General features: G+C 40.9%; 1 protein-coding gene across 1 annotated transcript in view; it reads left to right on the top strand.

Moving 5' to 3' along the window:
- The window catches only part of ITGBL1 (integrin subunit beta like 1), a 403,213-nt gene that overhangs the window by 367,914 nt on the left and 12,113 nt on the right, over positions 1-23,186 (top strand). Inside the window, exon 9 of the mRNA XM_077482967.1 lies at positions 4,258-4,404. Within this exon, the coding sequence (XP_077339093.1) occupies positions 4,258-4,404 (147 nt within the window). The remainder of the gene's footprint in view (positions 1-4,257; positions 4,405-23,186) is intronic.

Below are 23,186 nucleotides of genomic sequence, written 5' to 3' on the forward strand. Positions count from 1 at the left end.
TAACCAAATATAAGGCTAGAAAAATGTAGTTTGATGAGTTAAAATTTTTGTTGAGGCTCACAGATGATAGGGCAGTTTATGGATCTGTATCCCAAAGAAGACCTTGCAAAATGGTAACATTGTGGATTTGCATCATGAATGTGCAGTTGACAAACGCACTGAAATTGCTCTAGCCCTCAGCCCCCACCCCCCACGTTCACTGGAGTACTGTGCTGAAGATGGAAACTGCCAGCTCAGGGTCTTAGCGGCTCTCTGTTTTTACAGTGTTTTACAAAAGGAAGAGCAGACAGTACAGTAGTAAAACAATCCAAACAAGAGGGGTAGGAGTAGGTACGAGCTCCCAGTTTGGATTGAATTTTGGGAGCTTGATTAACATGGGACTTTTAGTCCCTTTGGCAGGAGCTAAACTTCAATTATAGTAGTGGGTTTTTATCCTAGTACAGTATATGGCAGCTGCCTTCTTCTGCTGTTCATGGTTGCTAAGAAAGGGGAGATGCCTTCCGACCTGTTAAGAATATTAAGGGGGAATCCCATGCAAAAGAACAACCTACAAATAATCGGCATGGGGTCCCCTCCAAATTGGTATGAATTTTATAAGGCAACAACATGCAAATTAAAAAAAAAATCCACACCAGACCCTTATCCGAGTATGCAGCCTGACCGGCGAGGGGAAGGGGGTACAAGCGTGCAACCAGTCTCTCCTGAACTATACCAGGCCACATGCTCTCAACCTCAGGAGGTTATCTAATGATGATGAGGGAAAAAAAAAAGTATATAAAAACATATGTTCATTGTTACTGAGCATGCACAACCTTATTACTCCACATGATGGCAGCATCCAGCGCTTTTACTTGCCATAGCCTTAAAACAGCCAGAGATTTCTGGGAATTGTAGGCTGAAAGCAGAACTTTCATAGTCAAACTGAAGCTAATCTACAGAGCCCAGAGGTAATCACCAAGGGATGGAAGGATATAAAAGAAAAAGGAAGGGAAGAGAGCAAGTGGAAGGAGTGTGTGAGAGTTCATGCCAAGCTGCACTGTTCTGGACTTGACCGGGTTTTGCAGGATTGTGCAGAGTAGAGGACTGTTAATCCGACCATCGAGTGGAGAAGGGTCACCTTTCAGCTGCGGGAGTACGAGAGTTGCCACTATCACAGCTGCATCATCAGTTAAAAGAGGCCCACCACCACAGGACGACTGTTGCTTTTCTGATTGTCGCATAAGGACTGGGTGATAGGGTCGCTGACCCACGCATCATTGTTACCAGTTACAATTAATTTGTTGCCAGACAGGTTTTTCAAGGTTATAAACATGCTTCAGAATTGGCCTTTATCAATGACAAACACACCAGTGCCCTTTATTGCTGTAAACTGCCATCCCTCATCTGCCATCGTGATCACTGCCTGCAGGTTGCTAAACTGAGTTAACATCTTTCTCCCTGCTAGGCAGAATCTTTTCCATGTGGCTGCATCCACTTTGGCCCAGGCCATCTAAAGAAAGCTTGGTTCTAAATGATGATAGAAGTGACATGTGACATTACAGTAATAAAGGTATTGTAATATAAATAAAAATAATATAAGTAATTATATAGTTCAGTGTGGTAAATTCCTAACACCAAAGTCAATCTTCCAGCGCAATTTTCAAAAATCCTTCACCGCTTATGCTCAAAGTATGGATGTGCACTCACCAGACACGTTTGACCCCTTTTTACAGGTTGGTCAAATAGTGCTTTTTTGTTCTCAATAGTCAATATTCCTCCTGGGTGTGCTGCAAGGATTCTTCCAATTTTGATACCACTCATACTATATGTATGATGGCCAAACGGGAGATGGATATAAAGTATCATAGTGTAGTAACAATATTTAAAATTGGTTGTCAGTTTAAAATAAGTTGGTTACACTCACATTTTTGGATGCCTGAAAGCTGGCACCAGCATATACTGTACAGAGTGTAGGGTTGGGATGTTGCCACCGCAACCAGCATGGAGCTGGTGTGCGTTCCAAGCCTTGTTCTCTGATCCTGTGCCCGCATGTGACGTCACACGGGACCTGAAAGTGACCGCCCCATGCTCCTAGTGAGAGTGATATCAAAATTATAGGAATCGTTGCAGCACACCCCAGGAGGAATCTTGGCTTTTGAGAACAAAAAAGCGCTTTTTGACCAACCTGTAAAAAGGGGTCAAACTTTTCTGGTGAGTGCGCCTCCATACTTTAAGCACAAGCAGTGAAGGATTTTTGAAAACTACACTGGACTATAGAATTACTTATATTATTTTTATTATTTATATTACAATACCTTTATTCCTGTACCATCACATGTCACTTCTATTATCATTTAGAACCAAGCACCATACCTTTACTATGTATATGTTGTAAGTGTATTTATCCTTCATAAAGGCGAAGCTACGGTTTTTGCAAATTTTGTCTGATTTTGGAGTAGGCACCAAACACTGGTTGATTGTTTTATTGTTTATTCATCTAAAAAAAAGCACTTTTGCTGTTTAAGACCAAGCTTACCTCTTAAAGTGAACCACACCTACAGATCCACTCCTTTGAAGTGACTTACCAATAATTCTATATTTTAAAGTAACCTTTGCCTGCAATTTCCTATCCTAAAGTAAACTGTGTCAATAGCCTCATCTCAAAGGCTGCTTTCACACTGAGGCACTGTAGCAGTGGTGTATACATCGCTCCTAAAGTGCCCCTGCCCATTGTTTTAGCGGCACTATTCGGCTGATAGCATCACCGTACCGCTGGCATTGCGCCTGCTATCAGCCGAATAGTGCCGCTAAAACAATGGTAAAGCGCTGTGTGAATGCACCCTTGACCTTTTCACTGACAGAGCCGTTTTTGCGGTTTTTTTTTCTATACACATGTTTAAAAAATTATTTTGGCCTGAAAGCAGACACCCTAAAGCATAAAATAGTGGTAGTTCCAATTTTTTATGGCACACATTATTACCGCAAAGGTCTAGAAAACGTACAATTTCAGTAGAAAACAAATTAAAGTGAATTCTGGGGTAAACAAATGCAACAAACTACCAAAATGTCTAGTAAAATAATAAAAGACAAGGTTGAACCCAGTAATAAGATATCCAACATGTCAAACCCTAAATTTGTTTGTGCCCATGAAATTGGGACAAACTTCAGTACCGTATATTTCCTATAGGCAAAGCTTCAAAGACCCCCTATCGGTTATGGCTGTGCTAGAATTATCTCACTCTGGTGTGCACGGCGATATGTAACATGTGTATAGCAATCAATGTCGTCACAATTAGGCATCCCAAAGCATGCGTTTGCATTCATACGTGCATATGTGTGGGTGTGGGACTTACATTTTTGGGATAAGGCCGGGACATTATGTGCTTGGGTGTACTTAACTTTTTTCTTTTGATAAATTTTAGGTTCAGGGTCTTAAAGACTGAGTTATAAGCCTGACTCCCACAGGCAGAGGCATGATCTGAATGGTAATTCGGCAACAGCTGGAGGGCTGCCAGTTTGACACCCCTGTATGTAACCTTTGCCTGCAATTCCCTATCCTTAAGTGACTTCTGGAAACAACCTTGACTCTTAAAGTGACTTGTGTCAACAAATTTGCTTCTCAAGGGAACTATCCTGTTCATTCCACATCTTAAAAGGGACAGCACCTTACATTTTGTGCCAACGTTAGGGCCCCAACTGAGCCGACAGAAGAACACATTTTATAGGGTTTTCCTATTAGTATTACTGGTTTGCAGGCAGACTGGTCATTTTTGTCACAGTTTATGTGTATCTTTCTTGTGTAACTGTCAAGACTACCAAGCCAGGGTATTTTGGTGGCGTCAGCCAACAGTGGGGCTCCATTTAGGGCCAAGGAAAGAACAGAGGCCCAAATCTATAAGTGGCTTATTCGGGGTAGCGCTACACATGCACAATTATTAACAATATTATATAGACTGTATACCGTATAAAAGCATTCAGGTAGTAAGTTTCATTTTGTAAAAATACCAGCTTTTTTCAACATGCAGATGCCATTTGGGGCTGTATAAAGTACAGTAACCCACTGTATACCGTAGTTACATCAATTAACAAATGCTTAGCACCTTCTCAGTGGTATTTATGCTACTTTTAGAGCCCAAGCCTGACAAAGTCCCCTTATTTAATTTATGCAACAGCTGTTCCTCCATTAGTGTTTATGTGAATATGCAAAGTTTTACTGATGGATTAGAAAGTGATATAATGCTAATCTGTCACTGTTGGCATCTTATAAATGTTTTTCAGAACACGGTACTTGTTCCTGTGGTCGATGCATTTGTGAGGCTGGATGGTTTGGAAAATTATGCCAGCATGCAAGAAAATGTAATATGACAGAAGAAGAAAGCAAGAGTCAGTGCGAGTCATCAGATGACATATTATGCTCTGGGAAAGGTAAGTGCTTACTTTGTACCACAAATCCATCAGTAAATGAGCCATCATTGAAATGATTCCTTGGAAAACAAATGTGTAGCAACACTTTATTTCTACACCTTTGCTTTTAGCAAACACTTTCCATCTCTCCTTTAGGAATGGTGGATTCAGTGGTAACTTGCACCAATTCACAAATGTAAAGGGTGACTAAAGGTTCCAATACTATATATTTCATTTAGATGTTATCTCTGGAACAAAGAATTCAAAAGAATGGCAATTGAACATGATACGGTTCAGATGATGTTACTGAAAACTTGTCCTGAAATCTTTTCAACAATGTCACCTTCCTGTCACAGATTTGTACAAATGATGTCCTTCAGGCTTTGTAGAAGCAGACATCCAGATACTCTCTCTCTGCCTTTGCAATGTGTTCTATTCAGAGAGTTTATGTATTGCTGACATCAGGGTCTCATTCCATAAACATCAAGGTATTCTTCATTGTGCTCATGAATCATGTTCGCTGTGCCTCTGGTATAGAAAGCGCAGGGTATTTCTTTTATTTATTTTTTTATTGAAATATGCTATGTAGAATCCAGAGCACTGACTTCCGTATTTGATATTAATGCAGTATATAAGGCATGTTATTATTTCACGTTTTATATTTTTGTTAGGCTGTATTTGGTGAAAAAGAATAATTACACCTCAAGGCTTTGTAAAAGTGTGAAATAAATTCTCACAAAGAAGGCAGTTTTAGGTACTTTTAAATAATTATCAGCTTTTTTTTTTAACACAAAAAAGAAAAGAATACAAAGTTGCTTTCTTGAGAAAATCTTACAAAATATACAGTGTTTGTAAGAAATGTACAATGCAACCAACATTATTAATACACAGCTCAAAATGCTTTAAACTTGTACAAGGACCTATTATAGTGATCATGTTGGCTGATGTTTGTGATCTTCAGGGATGAGTAGAAATGATTAGCCCTCCGATGTATGGAGGGCAGCATGAGGAACTAGTGAGGGCAGTGGATGACCCAAGAGATCCATATTACTGAAAGTGTCAGTTTGCCTGTAGACTTCAGAAGATTTCTCAGACTTAGAATAGCATTTGGTGGAATGTGCCGCAGAAAAGGTGAGTATTCGCACTGTTCTTCAAAGATATGGCTTCACTTTGTATGTTTTGAACTATAACAATGGTGCTTTAAAGAGGTGTATGGGTTTTTTTTTTCTATTTTAAATTCATACTTACCTAGGTGGATGCAGCATCGATTTGATGCTGCATCTGTCCCCCGGCATCTTTACACTGAGACCAAGCAATTAAACGCCGCTGATTGCTTAGTTCTCACAGCTCTGTGGGCAGAGAGCTAGTGTCTATTAGTCAGCAGCTCTCTGCTCTGACGCCCCTCTCCTCCACGCTTACTGGAGGGCTGGTCTATGGAAGGGGCTGGATCAGCTCGCTGAGAGGTTGAGCCAGTTCCTGTTCCAGGGTGTGGGTGGATGCCGACTCGTTTTCCCCGATCTTGCCTGAGCCTGGACTGGCTCTGTGACATCAGCCAACAGGGGGGCCACAAAAACGGGTCACAGGAGTGCAGAATGAACTGGACTCCTGGGATCCACAGGAGAAGTACAGCCAATGAGCTTTGGCTGTACTTCTCCTTTAACATTAGTTTACAATTTTTATCATTGAACTCTGGTATTGTATTTACTGTATGAAATACGATGCTACAGACAAAATAAATTGAAAGGCACTGATTAGTTAGGTTGAATCCATGTATTACACAGTTGTTGATGTTTTTTACTATTTAGGTATTAAAGTGGGAGTAAACTCCCATCTCTGACTATAATAAGGCTTATATATAGGTACTGCAAATATTTCCTAAACATGCACCATTCAGGGGTTAGTTACTGTATACCCCGCCAATGATGTCATCGCCGCATGTGCTATGAAGGAACAGCCACCCAAGCCATTCCTTCAGAGTCCTGTGCTGTAAACAGTGGCTCCCCCACGCATGCACAGGAGTCACACAGCTGGAGTCCGCAGACCCGGAAGGGAGACAGGTGAAGATGGAAGTGGCCTCCAGCGGTGACAGCTATTCACTGGAGGACTTTGCTTTCAGGTAAGTGTCACATAATGTGCTAGTATGCAATGCAGACTAACCCGTTATATTACCTTGCAGGTCCGATAAAAAAAATGTCCATACACATAAAAAAAAGGGTCCTGAACTTACTGCTTTAAAGGCCAATCTACAACATGTTTGGCAGTACAATGAGAATGCCAAATCTGTCTGATCCAGACACCTGGAGCTTGAGTTGGACTAGTACATTACAGGAGGCTATAGACATTTCTGTAGACCTTAAATGTTGCTGGCAATCAATGCAGGGTGTCCTCATAATTAGATAAAGTCAAAGACAACTTAACCTGTCAAATATAGCTGTGTTTATGGATTCTTCACCATTGTATTGCAGACAGAGATGCTAGCCACCACTTGCTCCCTGATGGTGTCTTGCATGTGGATTTTGTGAACGTAAGTGGATTTTTTGAACTAAAGTGGAGAGTTAACAACCAGGAGTTGTGCTTTGACTGCTTCTGCTTGACTGCTTCTGCTTGCAAGTGTTGTTTTTGGGGGTGTTTTATTTTCTCCCCTCCTTTATTTGATACATTTACTAGCAGTTTTTAAAAGACCTTTTTTCTGACACTTTTTAAAACAGCATTTTTTTTTTCCTCTTTCTTCCTGCCAAATTAGGGGAGGGGTTAATTGTTCACAGGTGTATAAAAGGTACAAACTTGCTCCCTGATGGTGTCTTGCATGTGGATTTTGTGAACGCAAGTGGATTTTTTTAACTAAAGTGGAGAGTTAACAACCAGGAGTTTAAAACAGGAGTTAAGACAGGAGTCTCTAACCTCTATCCTACCTCCATCCTCCCCTCCATTTTAAAGATCCCACTGCAAGGGGCAACCAGACAGCTTTCCAGAAACGTCAGGCTGACAGCAAGCCAGATTCACCGGAACCAGAGTGTTTAACGGGGACCACCGCAGCCAGGTAAGCTCGCACCTCCACTCCCCCCCCCCCCAGTGATTGTTCCAGGGACTCCGTCCGACCGCCTACGGGGGTCAGGAAGGAATTTTTGCCCCACTGGTGCGTTTGGCTGCTACTGTCAGGGGGTTTTTTGCCTTCCTCTGGAACAATCAGGAACAACCATAGGTTAGCATACCCCTACCTCCGGCCTCCTTTCCATTTTTTACGCTATCCTAGGACGACTATTCCAGATCACAGCCAGACTTCATTTCTGAGCGGAGACCTTCACCTTAAGTAAAGGTAGCTGGAACAGCCAGCAACCGAATACAACAACTCCTTCCGCATCCATATAGGCATCCCCTGATCAACTTGCGCGCTAATAGCCTCAAGCACGGCGGCAAGTCTGATACCTAGCCCCACCTCAGGATCAATACCCTGATCAGGATCATCATCTTAGGCCCATAGTACCATCAACAGCATCCACAAACCATGTGCTACTTCAAATACTCAGCTGAAGTTCTGTACAGACTAAGGAACATCAACACCACATTGCCATCTTCCATACAAAAAATACTTCAAAGAGAACAACTATTAAAAACCGGACGACAAGCAGCTCCCAACCACAGGAAGACATCTACTCGACCACTACAATTAGATTGCGCCTTGATTAACGCCAGGTCTGCAGTCAAACATAGACTGGAAGTACACGACTTCATCATCAAGAACAATGTAGACTGCCTCTTCATCACCGAAAGCTGGTTAACCTCTGACTGCAACACCATCCTCACGGAATTGGTGCCGGAAAACTACAGGATCCTAACCGAACACCGGATAGGGAAAAAAGGAGGAGGCCTAGCAGTGATCTTTAAAGGTCACCTGGATCTCACTAAACCATCATCTCAGAACCCAGTGCCTTTTATGGAAACCCTGACGCTACATCTTCAACCAACACCTCATGACACCACTCATATTCTACTGTGCTACAGACCACCGGGACCAAAGTCCAATCTTCTTTCACCCCTCACGGAATCCTTTGCAATGCACACCCTAAAATTCAAAAATTTCCTGGCACTCGGAGATTTCAACCTTTGGGCAAACGAGCCTAAAGACCCTATCGCGACTGCCTGCATCAATCAACTAGAAGAACTGGGTCTACAGCAACTGATAAAGACTCCCACGCATGGGTCAGGACACACCCTGGACCTCATTTTCAAACAGAACATCGACGTCAACATACTCAACAACATAACTCTGGCATGGACGGATCACCACGCCATCAAATTCAAAATCGCTACCAACATCACCAACGCAAAACGGAAACCTGTAACAACGCACTGGACCAGATCGCATAAAAAACTGTACTCCGAATCCTTCAAAACCACTCTGTCCAAAAAGATATCTACAATAAACTTAAACCACTCTACGGAGGAAACACTCAACTCCCTGAACAAGGCATTACTGCAATCAGCAGACCCGGTAGCACCAAAACGCAGGGCACTCATCAGGAAGAAAAATGCTGGATGGTTTAATAGCTCCCTCTCCGTACTAAAGCAAGAACGCAGAAGAGCGGAAAGAACATGGAGAAGAAATCCCACCGAGGAAAACCTTTTTAACTACAAAGGTCTCACAGAGAATTATCGGAAAGCAATCTTCAAAGCCAAAAAGGACCACTTCTCATATACAATCTCAACGGCCGCAAACCAACCACGGGAACTGTTTAAACTGGTTAATCAATCAATGAATCCGGTGTGCCTAGAACCCCCAGAAAGCGAATCCCAGGATTACTGTGACAAACTGTCGGATTTTTTCATCGATAAAGTCAAAACCATCAGGGAAACAATTTGTCAGAAGAAAACATCCAACCTCAGCCAGCAAATACATAAAGAGGATGTCTGCACCAACATACCGCAACCGTCTAAATTTTCACTATCCCCAATTACCGTAGACACCGCAAAAAACATCATTAATAAACTGCGTGACAGTACCTCACCTATTGACATCATCCCCACAAAACTACTGAAAGAATGCTCTGACATCGTGGCTCCAACCATAACCCATCTCATAAACCGATCATTCCACAAAGGGATTGTTCCCAGCATCCTCAAACAAGGCATCGTCAAACCTCTACTCAAGAAACCAAACCTGGACCCTCAGGATCCAAACAACCGTAGGCCAATTACAAGCCTCAACACCATTTCTAAGATCATGGAGAAAGCTGTAGTACATCAGCTACAACTTCACCTGGAAACTCACAAACTCCTGGACCCGCTGCAATCAGGCTTCCGCCCGGGTCATGGAACAGAAACAGCTCTCCTTAAGATTTGGGATGACGCCCTCAAAGCAGCAGATGACGGAGAGCCGTGTCTCCTCGTACTACTAGACCTAAGTGCAGCGTTTGATACAGTAGATCACAATACTCTACTCGTCCGCCTCACAGAAGTAGCCGGAGTCCAAGACATAGATCTCCAATGGTTCGCGTCCTTCCTAGGAAATCGGTCACAGACAGTGAAACTAGGAAAATTCCTCTCCGAAACTCGGGCAGTCACCTGCGGAGTCCCTCAAGGCTCTCCGTTGTCACCCGTTCTCTTCAAAATTTACATTCGCCCACTCCTTCAAATCATCAGATGCTCCGATCTCTGCTTCCACTCTTACGCTGACGACACGCAACTTTATTTCCGGATCAATGGAAAAAAAGATCACCAACAACAACTTGAAAACTGCCTCAAATCAATAGAGGACTGGATGACCACCAACTCCCTCCAGCTGAACGAATCAAAGACAGAGGTTCTTATCTTACACCCAAATCATAAGCCCGCAACCAAAACCTCCTGGTCTCCACCAACCGTCTTTGGGCAGACTATCTCCCCAAAGACCAAAGCGAAGAGTCTCGGGGTTATTTTAGACGCACAAATGTCAATGGATGCGCAAATAGGATCTGTAGTCAGTCGATCTCACCATCTGCTGCGCATGCTTCACAGACTCATCCCTTTTATCCCAAAGAATGACAAAGCAGTGGTAGTTGGAACAATCATTAATTCACGACTGGACTACGCAAACTCGCTTTACATAGGATTACCACAATATCAACTTGCGCGATTACAACTGATCCAAAACACGGCGGCAAGGCTGATAACAGGAAAAAAAACCCTGGGAATCCATCTCTCCTTCACTGAGGAGCTTACATTGGCTAACCGTAAAAAATCGGATCACGTTCAAGACCCTGTGCCTCACCCACAAATGCGTGCATAGAGAAGCTCCACAATACCTAATGGAGAAAATAAATCATTACACACCAAACCGCAGTCTTCGATCAGCCAACAAAAACCTCATCCTCGTGCCCAAAGCCCGGTATAAATCCAAGGGTGATCGGAGATTCGCTGTCCAAGGGCCTCGGCTATGGAATGCTCTACCAATCAACATCCACCTGGAAGAAAATCACCTGGCTTTTAGGAGAAAACTCAAGACCTTCCTCTTTTAGCAGATGATCAGGGCTCGTCACAGCGCCTAGAGGCGATTCAGTTCGCATTGTGCGCTATACAAGTATTTCATTCATTCATTCAACACCAAACATAATCCTGAAGCGCATTTAAATGACCCAACAATTACATCTCTTTTGGAGTTGAATGGCCATAAAAGTATTTTATTAAAAATGTACAAATGTATGATAAATAAAAATTCAATACAGCCTCCATATACAGTATGTCAATAATCTTTTATGGTACATATGAGGTCCTTAGCTACACATTACACCTTTACAGAGACAATTCATGAGTAACTCATAGCAGATAGGTGGACATACTGCATATTCTACCAGGTTACATAAAAGTAATGTAAGGTAAAGAATACGTTCACAATTGGAACATGTCACATGTTCCACCCAGCTATGTTGCGAGTCTGCAGGAGCTGGACATTGCAGTCGTGATCTGCTGACCACAGGTGCAATGCTCTGCACATTTTTTACCTGCTAAAAATTATGATTTTTTTTTTTAAAGATGAACCTATCATGGACACCAAACCTGAGGTGGGCACCCTAATCATTTTTCAACTGGACCATTTGCAAAAATGCCACCTTCAAACCTCTTCTTTACTACCATGACTTCCATGATACCACTTAAGGACCACCTGCCCACAATGTACTATGGACAGGAGGGCCACACCTACTGGTATATTGCTGCTTGCTTCCACAGATAGCAGATTTTACAGTGAGAGACTGTCAGAAAGTCCTGGCCAATGGACATTGGCCAGGACCTGCTGATCGGCTGTGTCCAATAGCATCTCAGAGCTCTATGTTGAATCTCAACACAGGGCTCTGAATTGTGATTGGACAAAGCTAAGGGAACAATCTCTGTTTCTTATCTAGGAAACATAGAGATTTGTTAATAATGTCCCGCTGAACAGCCATTCACTGGGAAGCTCAGTGTGCTGTTGCTTATACTCCCCCAGTTCTTATACAGCTAAGGACAGAGTGAATGTGATCAATTATTAAAAAGGGAAAAGGGCTATTTATAATTTTCTTTTTATATCTATACATAAATATCTTGAATTTTTTTGCCTTGAGGCAATTCAGTTCGCATTGTAGCGCTATACAAATTATTCATTCATTAATTTAATTTATATTTTAAACTGAATGGGTTGTTTTATAAGGTGATCATTAACAATCACGTTAACCCCCTTAAACGCCCTAGATGTTAACCCCTACCCAGCCAGTATCATTAGTACAGTAACAGTATATAGTATTATCACTGTATTGGTGTCACTGGTGATGTCAGTGGCAGTTAGTCAGTTCGCCCCCATCCTCAGTTGGCATCAGATTACCCGCCGCAATATATATACGATAGTTTGTAGGCGCTTTAAATTTTATGCAAACCAATCAATATACACTTATTGGGATTTTTATTTACCAAAGACATGTAGCAGAATACACTTAGCCAAATTTATGAGGAAATTAGATTTTTTTTATTGGTTAAGTTTTATAGCAGAAAGTGAAAAATATTGTCTTTTTTTTTTATATTTGGTCTTTTTTCTATTTATATAACAAAAAGTACAGTAGTGTTCAAATACCACCAAAAGAAAGCTCTATTGGTGTGGGAAAAAATGACAAATTTTGTTTTGGTATAGTGTTGTATGACCGCGCAATTACCAGTTAAAATAGTGCAGTGCTAAATAGCAAAAAATGGCCTGGTCATGAAGACGGTAAAACCTTCCGGAGCTGAGGTGGTGAAATAAAAAAATAGCATGCTTTCTTATAGAGGAATGAGAAGAAAATATATTTTAAAAAAATATTAGACAGGGAGGGTGGGAAAGTTGCTTCAGACTGCAGGTATCTAGTGGCAGCAAGAACAACCAGATCAGTGTAGCTGTAGTTAGGGAACTGGAATCAGACCACGTAAGATTAAAAAGTTTATTAATGCACACGACACCAATTCAACATCTACAGACCATAAGCATAGCAAAGTAAAAATAAACATAGCAGTGAAGCAAAGCTTAACTAACAACCTAACTAAGATACATTATGCACAAATGGAGGGAAGCTCGCATATACAATAGAGCATAACAAGGACTGGGACCAGAGATGAGGTAACAGGATACAGGGAACATGATGCAGGATATGGTAAGGGTCAAGATAATCAGCAAGCAGGTATTTGGCAAAACACTTTAGCACAGATGAAAATTAAGGGAAGGGTTATATTTCATCCTAGCAGTCAGCATCAGGTGGAGCCTTATTACTGGAATCTTCTGACTGCTGGAAGACACCCACTTGTGGCCACCAGAACTGTGCCCTCCAGCTGTGGGATCCACAGTGGCACCAGCAGTTAGAGATGGGCCGGACACCTCCCTGTTCAGTTCGCACCAGAATTACCAAACAGAGAAAACGATCTGACACGAACAGTGAACCCTATTAAGCTCTATGGGACCAGCACTTGAAAAATCAAAGGTCCCCATTTTGAAGGCTTATATGAAAGTTTTTGGCAATAAAAAAAGGTATGGGGTCTGGGTACTGCTCTGTTTCAATACATTAAAAAAAATATCTTTTTTTTCAGGAGCAGTGATTTTAACAATGCTTAAAGTGAAACAATAAAAATGAAAAATTCCTTTAAATATAGTGCCTGGGGACCCCTTATTCAGCCTGTAAAGTGGCGCATCTGTACCATGGATAGAACCTACTGCAGCAAAATTGAAATTTCTAATTTAAAAAATGACAATTAAATTGCCAGCAATACAATACCATTGCTGGCAAAAGAAAAAGTTTATAAAAAATGGCCCAGGGGTACCCCCCAATCCATACCAGACCCTTATCCAAGTATACAGGCCAGGAAAGGCCTCCTGAACCATACCAGGCCACAGGCTCAGCCCCCCACCCAAAAGCCCCTTGTCCCCATGTTGCATTTTCCTATTACCATGTCATGAGTATTAGAATAAATATATACTACTATTTATATATATAAATATATAAATATATATAATGTGTTCAAAATACATCACCTTTATCTGTAGGCACTATTTTAATCAAGATCTAAAGTTTGTTCAAAGATGGGATGTACTTACATTTTCACAATATTGTGTGTGTGTGTGTGTGTGTGTGTGTGTGTGTGTGTGTGTGTGTGTGTGTGTGTGTGTGTGTGTTTCGGTATAATTATACCTGAGTAGCTTCTCAGAAGTACACTCACCAATTTACAATATAAGTGGCTGTAGGCCAAAGCATCTAGGTTTTACAATACATAGCTGGACAAATGAAATTGGAAAAAAGATACTGTATGAGAATCTTTCATGATGTATCCATTTATGAATTTATTTCATGGTACAAATATATGCAGGCTTCCCTTCAATGCTTTCATGTAAATCAAAGGTTTTCAAGGTTTAAGTGGTTATAACAAAAATACAAGCACCAGCTTTCATCAAAATGTCTGTTGTTCAAAGGGCATCTCACAAAATTAAAGCCAAATGCCAAACTTATTATGTATGAGAGCTGGTTGCACTGAGCACAACTCATTAACTAATGACTCTGTAATTAGTTTTCAGTAAAGGGTTCCTGAAAAGATACCATCGGCACTGACAAATGATTAGAGGGATCTGGGGATAGTTTAGGAAGTGAATCAATTATAATTTACAGCTATTAGATATTGGTCAACACATGTCAGCACTATGATAATAGGGGAGGCTAATTTCAGGTGTACAGATTTTCTAAAATAAAAAGGATTCAAATTACCAGGTAAATAATACAAAAATGTATACAATGACCCCAGGGTTTACCATATAAGCTGACAGTTTGCCCTTAGACCTTTTGGTCTACACATGTTTTTTTCATTCCAATTCCAACTTAGGCAAAAAGCAGTACCCAGCAATTCTTAAAAATGAAAAGCTGCTCCGGCTTCTATACTCACCCGATCTCTGGCGCCGTCCCCGACAGTCTCACCCACTCACCAATCCAATGCCGGTGCTCTTCCACAACAGCAGCAACCTCTCTTTTGTTTCTGACTTTTCACATGTCAGTATCAGGAAACAGCTGACTCATTTGACTGAGCATGGCAGGTAACACAGTCTAAAAGTGGCATACATCCGAAAAGACAGTGATATGTGCAGGCACAATCTAAATGTCTAAAAAAGGTTTGTTTTCTTGTATAAACTGTATTTTGGGTTCATGCAAACATTACATTATTATGCATATTATGTAGGAGGCAGAAAACACTTCCTCGTACTGGCTTCCTTGAAAGAATTTACAGTTGGATGTACTGTATTTTTTAAAATATTATCTGGACCTAGCTATTAGGTTAGGGTTATAATAATTTGCAAAGTGAAATCAAGAGACACCATGCGGACCCTGTCGATTATTGACCATACCCACAAAAACATGTCCCAAATTATAACCCCACCCACAAAAACATGGCCCAAATTATAACCCCACCCACAAAAACATGGCCCAAATTATAACTACACCTACAAAAACATGGCCCAAATTATAGCCACACCCACAAAATCATGCCCCTATTTTTAACACAGCCCTAAAAAAAACTCTGACAAACTTTTGCAGCAAAAGGCAGACATTCAAGATTTAAAGACATACGTTTTCTGCACCAGTTGTAGAACAGTGCTATGCACGCTGCAGCATATTGTGAGTGTGGTAAAATTGCAGTTACAGTGGGACATGCTTCAAGAGGCATGATTGAAAAGATTTGAGTCTATTCTGCTATGGCTCAAGAGTAATTAACACAAAGAGAACAGGGGTCAGAGTGATAAATCAACAGATTGCAGAGGTCAAGATAAGTAATGCACAGAGAGCAGGGGTCATGGAACGCAGGGGTCAGGATTAAGTAATGCACACAGCACAGGGGTCAAGAGTAAGTAACACAGAGTTTGCATAGGTCAAGAGTAAGTAGCAGGGGTCACGAGTGTGTAACACACAGAGAGCAGGGGTCGAGAGTAAGTAGCATGCAAAGTGCAGATGTCAGAAGTAATTAATTCACGGAGCACAGGGGTCCCTAGTAGGTAACACAGATTGGAGAGGTAAAAAGCAGGTGTCAGGAGTGCAGAACACACAGATTGACGAGTTAGGTGTGCATAATGCATGGAGTGCAGGAGTGTGTAACACATGGAGTACAGGGTCCAGAAGTTCATAACACATGGGGCTTGATTTATTAAAACTGGAGAGAGAATCTTGTCCAGCTCTGCATACTAACCAATTGGCTTCCAGTTTTTTTTTTATCATAGTTTTTTACAAACTCTGAACTCTGAGGGAAAAATAAAAAGACAATGGAAAAATTGCAAAAAATTACCTGTCCACTTGAGTTTAAAAGTGGAGCGCAGGGCCTGGCAGCACAAAACGGATAAACTGCGCTTATTGCAGATAAAAGTTCCAGATAGAGTAAATAATCATGTATGTAGTGTAGCAGTAGAGAACTCATAGAGCTAGTATGTCCATCAGTGTGGTGTTTTTTTTTATTTTTCAATGTCTTGGAATAATGGCCCTGGTGGCTAATGGAAAGCAGCAGAATAGGTCTTTTTTGGCCTTGGAAATAAAGCCAGGGAGCTAAAAACAAGAGCAATGTCGACAATGGGGTATCCAATCCTGTAAGCATTTTATATACTACAAAGACACAGGACTAGAAAGGATGAATAAATGGACAAGAAACCCTTATATAAAGCATGGTGCCCCTTTTTACCCTTTGCACATGTTTGCGTCTCTTTATACCCACAATTACTTCATGATCAATAATGATATAATTCCATTACAGTGTTCTACTTTGTCTTCCTTCTACCTGCCTTGCGTTTGAATAAAGACAGCCTTGCAGAAAGTGGTGCTATTACTGATAGTATAAACACTTATAATAACTGGGCAATAAAAGGGTTAAATATAAAGCACAGGCAAATAGGAAAAACACAAATTAACACAGCTCTGTAGCCAATAATAAGATTAAGTGCATGAATTTGTGTTGGTATTAGCCTCTTGCAATCCCTGTGCAGATTGGGAGAGGGATCTGCGGCACTGGGAGTCAATCAGGTGAGCTGCATGCAAATATGCTGGCGAGGAACCTACTGCACCACACAGGCAGAAAAACAGCTCAGTTATATTATATAATGATATGGTAGCAAAATATGCATAGATTCTTCTTCCCAATCTATGCATATTTTTCTGAAGTGCATAGTATGTATACCATACCATTGCACACATCCTACTTTTAGGTATATTGTAAAGTAATAGTCTCATATACATCCTGTATTGTGAGGGTTATGAATACCCTAATCCGCCATCAAATATAGGAGCATGCAAACTGCCCCTATGCTCAGTTACAACAGTCTTTATATGAGCATGGGAATCTAATTAGATGGCGTTATATTTTCATTTTTTCATATTGCAGTGTAGGGGGCTCACTGGCAAGGTTTATTCAATAACCCAGTAGGGGAATACTTACAACCAACCATTTATGGCTGAACAATCTTCAATAATTTGAATCATTCTTCAAAATGTTATAGTATGCACATGTTGTTAAGTCCTTTGTCCTCCCAGAGGTCATTGAATGACGCACATGTACTCACATCTACTTTAATTCTGTTATTCACAGCCTAGTCCCCTTTTTCTGAAGCAGTAAAAAAGTACTCTGTGATTAAGCTACAGGAGATCTGAGTTCAAAGTAACAAAGATTGATGCTATGGGGTAAAGTTATATTTGGATTATCTGACAATAGCTGGAGGATAGGCACTTGTGAGAAGATAATTTAATCTGAAACAAAGCAATGAGCATTTGCAAAGCAGCAGACGCTACCCAAGAACAAACCTACATAATGACACAAGGTTAAAATAAACTACAATTTGAAAATGTGAGATTGTTCTGAGCAGTGATTCATAATCCAAAAAAAAACTGTAAACAGAAATAGAATAAAAAAAGAGAAATTATGTTAAAAAAAATAAAAAGTTCTCAGAAGCCTTGCTTTAAAAGCATCTGCCTCTGAAAACATTTATTTTTATACATTCTATAACCACAAGTATTAGCTATTAAAGCATGAATGCATAGGTCACAGACCAAGGAACATTCATTTTTCCTACTACAAAAAGTTATGAAAATGTTTTCAAACTGAAATAAGTGAAAATGCTGTTCTTGAAGGTTTGTCAGGATCATTAATGCTTTTAGTCCAATAGTGCCTTGTCTAGAACACAGAGAAATGTATAGTACAATGTCATTGAATATGGGTTTAGTTAATATAATAGTACAATAGTGGTATATGGCAGCCAAACAGAAATCACTAATCAGCCTGCAAAACCCAAGCTGAAGATTGCTTTCTGGAAGGATAATACATATCTTGCAAACTACTATGTAGATATGTGCCTGAACAAAAATGTGAATTGACCAAACCTACCACACTCTCATACAGTATATACGTGTATTTAAATATATTAACCTGCTGGTGCCACACTCCACAATATTACCTCCTCACAAAATGCAATGTGATAATACCACTTAAACTCAAAAACATGTAAATAACAATGCATAAACAGAAAATGGTTGGTGTGCATTGATTTCCTGTGTCTGACGCCTGGCTTAAGTGGACAAGGAAATGTCCTGTTAGTAAACAACCACTTTACCTGGTACACCAGGCGTTCCCACCCAAATACCAACAAGCCTCAACTTTAGCTAAAGCTCTTGTGGAAAAGTTCTTTGTCCACTATGGCCTGTCTCAGTATATCTATTCTGATCAGAGAAGAAGCTTCAAGTGCAAGCTCATCAAATCACTGTTAGATCTGCTGGGTATTCAGAAATCTAGAACTGGGGGATTCTCAAGGAGACCCCCAGCTGGAATAATTAAACTGCACCATTCTAGTCATGCTTGGGACTCTAAGATAAAAAGATACAGCATCAGAGTAGGCACAGTACATGCAGTACATGCTTATACTAGCACTAAAAATGATGTTACAACCTATTCATCGTACCTGCTAATGTTGGGGAGGGAAGCTCAACTACCTGTCGATATGGTATTTGGCACTTTATTATTATTATACAGAATTTATTATACCAAAGGATTACCCCTAGATCAAACATCAATAACATCTCACCAAGGATATGTAGATCCCTTAATAAAGAATTTGAAAACAGCATATGAAAAACTCTGGGGTCTCCAATGCCCATTATCAGTTGAACAAGGAGAACTTTGACCCTAAAGCAAGGATACAAAACTTGAAGCCTGGGGACAGAGCATTGCTGGACATCTAGGTGTTCTAGGAAAACACAAACTAGCTGACTGCTGGAAGTCTCAACCTTTTAAAGTTTGCAAACAGTTACCCAGGCTGCAGGCTTATCAGATCCACCCAGAAGAGAAGGGCCTATTAAAGATATGGCTCTGGGAATTACCCCTTGCCCATATTGGAAGCAGTTCCAATGTCCTCACAAACTGACAAATTAAATATAAAGTGGCACTAGACAATCTCAGAGTAAAGTATGATTATGTGCAAAAATGTACATATAACTCAGTTATATAACCATAAAATATAATGCATTTGTGCATACATGGAATTCAAGTGTTGAATGTGCAGCACAAAATCCTTTGTGTGCCAAAAGTGCTCTTCCTCTCTTCCATCAATCCACTCAATGTATGTGAATAGATTGCTCACGCACAAGATCAATATACTGTACATATAGATCAAAACAAATCCCATTAACACAATAAGTAGTGCACTCACATTTAAATGGCACAAAAGCAACCAGAACGTTAATAAAGATAATCAGGAGGTGCTGCCACTCTGCTCACTCCTAGAGCTGGCGTATACTCCGATTACTGGAAACTGCATCTCGGAACTGACATCCCGGAAACCGTGAGGACCGGATGTCCCACCTCTACGCACTTTGCCCACATGGAGTCCTCAGGAAGGATTGGATTGGAGCTTCCTGAGTATGCCATGCTGGCAAAATGTGTTGGAACAGGACATCCAGTTGTCACTTCTTGTTCTAGTGACATCATTTTAATAGATCATCTAGGTTTAAATTTTTGACTTCTTGTATACTTCTCTGTTTTTTAGCCTCCTAATTTACATCGAATCACCTCTTTCACCTTGGCCAATAAGCAGGCAGCTGACCAAGAAACAATAAATCATTTAAGTCCCATTCACACCTGTGTGTTTAATGCATGCCAATGCATGTGCACAGGTTAACCACTGTCTTACATGGTGCTAGCCTAAAGGTAAACCAAAAGTGGCTTTTTTTTTACAAGAGGTGTGGTAATGTCCAAAATTACAAATCCTTCTGCAAGAAGAACAGTAATTATTTATGTATTTAATCTGCATATTTAGCATGGTAGGGTAGGTCACAAGAGTGCCAGGGTGTAGTTCCCCAGTTTGGCCACTAGATTTTACCATAGCTAGTCTTGGAGTCCTTCAGAACAGTAGCAGGGTCTGACTATAGATAATGAGGTAATGCAAGTTCTGCCCATGCCAGGGGCATCGTGGGAAGTAGAGCTCTGTATAAATAGTCTGTCAGGAATGCACCTTAGGTTGTTATGGGAAATATCTGGAGGATTCGGCTACAGCAAAAATGTAAGTTGTGAGGTACAATGTCAAAAGGCTTCCCCTTGGGAGAAGCAGTGGCGGAAAGGTGCAGGACTATTGGGACTACTCACATCCCCTTTTCTTTGGATGCAGGACTCTGGCAAAACCCTAAAAAAGCTACACGTTCATTGACATGGCTCTCTTCTCTTTATGGTTCCTTTTATTTTTTGCAAACTTTAAGGGTTGTGCCAGTACCATTGGGATGACTGAAATACACAAACATGTACATCAACTGCATTTAGTAAACCATTTAGTAAATATTTAAAAGCCTTGGGTTGTTTTGACCCTTCCTCCTCTTAACACCAATACTTCCTCTGGAAACAGACAGTGCTAAGTGAAGCTGCTATTGGAGCCCATTGCTAAGGTATGAAGCAGGTTCGGTAGGTACCTCTATTGTGTCCTGGTTAGGCCAGGATGGGAGCCCCCCAGGGTGTAGTACTTGGGTATTGGCAGGTTCCAAGGGGCACCCTGGGGATGATCCCACTTTAATAGTGCCCATTTTTGTCTAGGTGACCATCCTTTGGTCAGAAACGGTTTAAAAAAATGTTCATGCTACTCTCACCAACTTTATTTGCTACACATACAGCCCAGCACATGGCTCCCGTTAACACAACACTAGTTTGTGTGACATTCCTCTTTAATATTAAATGCCCCCCCCGCCCAAAAAAAAATGGATAAATAAAAACCCATCAATGGTAGAAATATTCTACTGTGCAAAAATATCTTAGACAGAATATATTCTAGCTTGTGCAATTAAAACATACGCTATATTACCAAAAGTATTGGGGCACCTGCCTTTACAAGTACATGAACTTTAATGGCACCCCAGTGCACAAACAAGCTCCATAAAGACATGGGTGAGTGAGTTTGGGGTGGAAGACCTTGACTGGCCTGCACAGAGTCCTGACCTCAACCCGATAGAACACTTTTGGGATAAATTAGAGGGGAGACTGTGAGCCAAGCCTTCTCTTCTACATCAGTGGCTGACCTCACAAATGTGCTTCTAGAAGAATGGGCAAACATGCCCATAGACACACTCCTAAACCTTTTGGACAGCCTTCCAAGAAGAGTTGAAGCTGTTATACAGTGCATTGAAAACGTATTCATACCCCTTGACATTTTCCACATCTTGTCATGTTACAACCAAAAACTTAAATGTATTACCAATGTAGACCAACACAAAGTGGCGCATACTTGTCAAGTGGAACAAAAATGATAAATGATTTTCAAACATTTTTACAAATAAATATGTGCAGTGTGGCGTGCATTTATATTCAGCCCCTCAATATTTTGTAGAACCCCCTTTCCCTGCAATTACAGCTGCAAGTATTTTTGGGTATGTTTCTACCAGCTTTGCACATATAGAGAGTGACATTTTTGCCCAATCTTCTTTGCAAAATAGCTCAAGCTCTGACAGATTGGGTGGAGGGCGTATGTGAACAGCAATTTTCAAGTCTTGCCACAGATTCTTAATTGGTTTAGGGCTGAACTTTGACTGGGCCATTCTAAAACATGAATATGCTTTGATCCAAACCATTCCATTGCGGACCTGGCTATATGTTTAGGGTTGCTGTCCTGCTGGAAGGTGAACCTCCACCCCAGTCTCAAGTCTTTTGCAGACTCTAACATATTTTCTTCCAGGATTGCCCTGTATTTGGCTCTATTCATCTTCCTATCAACTTTGACCAGCTTCCCTGTCCCTGCTGAAGAAAAGCATCCCCAAAACATGAAGCTGCAACCACCATGTTTCACGGTGGGGATGGTGTGTTCAGGGTGATGTGCAGTGTTCATTTTTGCCACACATAGGGGGTTATTTACTAAAGGCAAATCCACTTTGCACTACAAGTGCAAAGTGCACTTGAAATTGCTCTGAAAGTGCACTTAGAAGTGCAATCGATCCGAGGGGGACATGCAAGGAAAATTAAAAACAACATTTTAGCTTGCACATGATTGGATAATAAAATCAGTAGCGATTGCTTCCCCTCATTTCAGATCTACTCCTTAGATTTACAGCGACTGCACTTCCAAGTGCACTTTCAGTGCAATTTCAAGTGCACGTTGCACTTGTAGTGCAAAGTGGATTTGCTTTTTGTAAATAACCCCCATAGTGTTTTGCTTTTTAGGCCAAAAAGTACAATTTTGGTCTCATCTGCCCTGAGTACCTTCTTCCATGTGTCCCCCACATGACTTCTCGCAAACAGAACTTCTTATGGCTTTCTTTCAACAATGGCTTTCTTCTTGCCACTTTTCCATAAAGGCCAGATATGTGGAGTGCACAACTAATAGTTGTCCTGTGGATCCATTCTCCCACCTGTGCTGCTGATCTCTGCAGCTCCTCCAGAGTTACCATAAGCCTCTTGGCTTCTCCCCTGATTAATGCTCTCCTTGCCCGGCCTGTCAATTTAGGTGGAAAGCCATGTCTTGGTAGGTTTTCAGTTGAGCCATACGCTTTCCATTTTTTTTAAATAACCTAACCTTGCTTTAAACTTCTCCACAACTTTATCCCTGACATGTCTGGTGTGTTTCTTGGCTTGCGGAATGCTGCTTGTTCACTAAGGTTCTCTAACAAACCTACGAGGACTTCACAGAATAGCTGTATTTATATTGAGATTAAATTACACACAGATGGACTATATTTACCAATTAGGTGACTTCTGAAGGCAATTGGCTCCACTAGATTTTAGTGAGGGATATCACAGTAAAGGGAGCTGAATACAAATGCACATCACACTTTTCAGATATATATTTGTACAAAATT

Source organism: Lithobates pipiens, unplaced genomic scaffold (assembly GCF_037356315.1).
Source record: "Lithobates pipiens isolate NorthernLeopardFrog02 unplaced genomic scaffold, aLitPip1_a1.2 Scaffold_16, whole genome shotgun sequence".
NCBI lineage: Eukaryota > Metazoa > Chordata > Amphibia > Anura > Ranidae > Lithobates > Lithobates pipiens.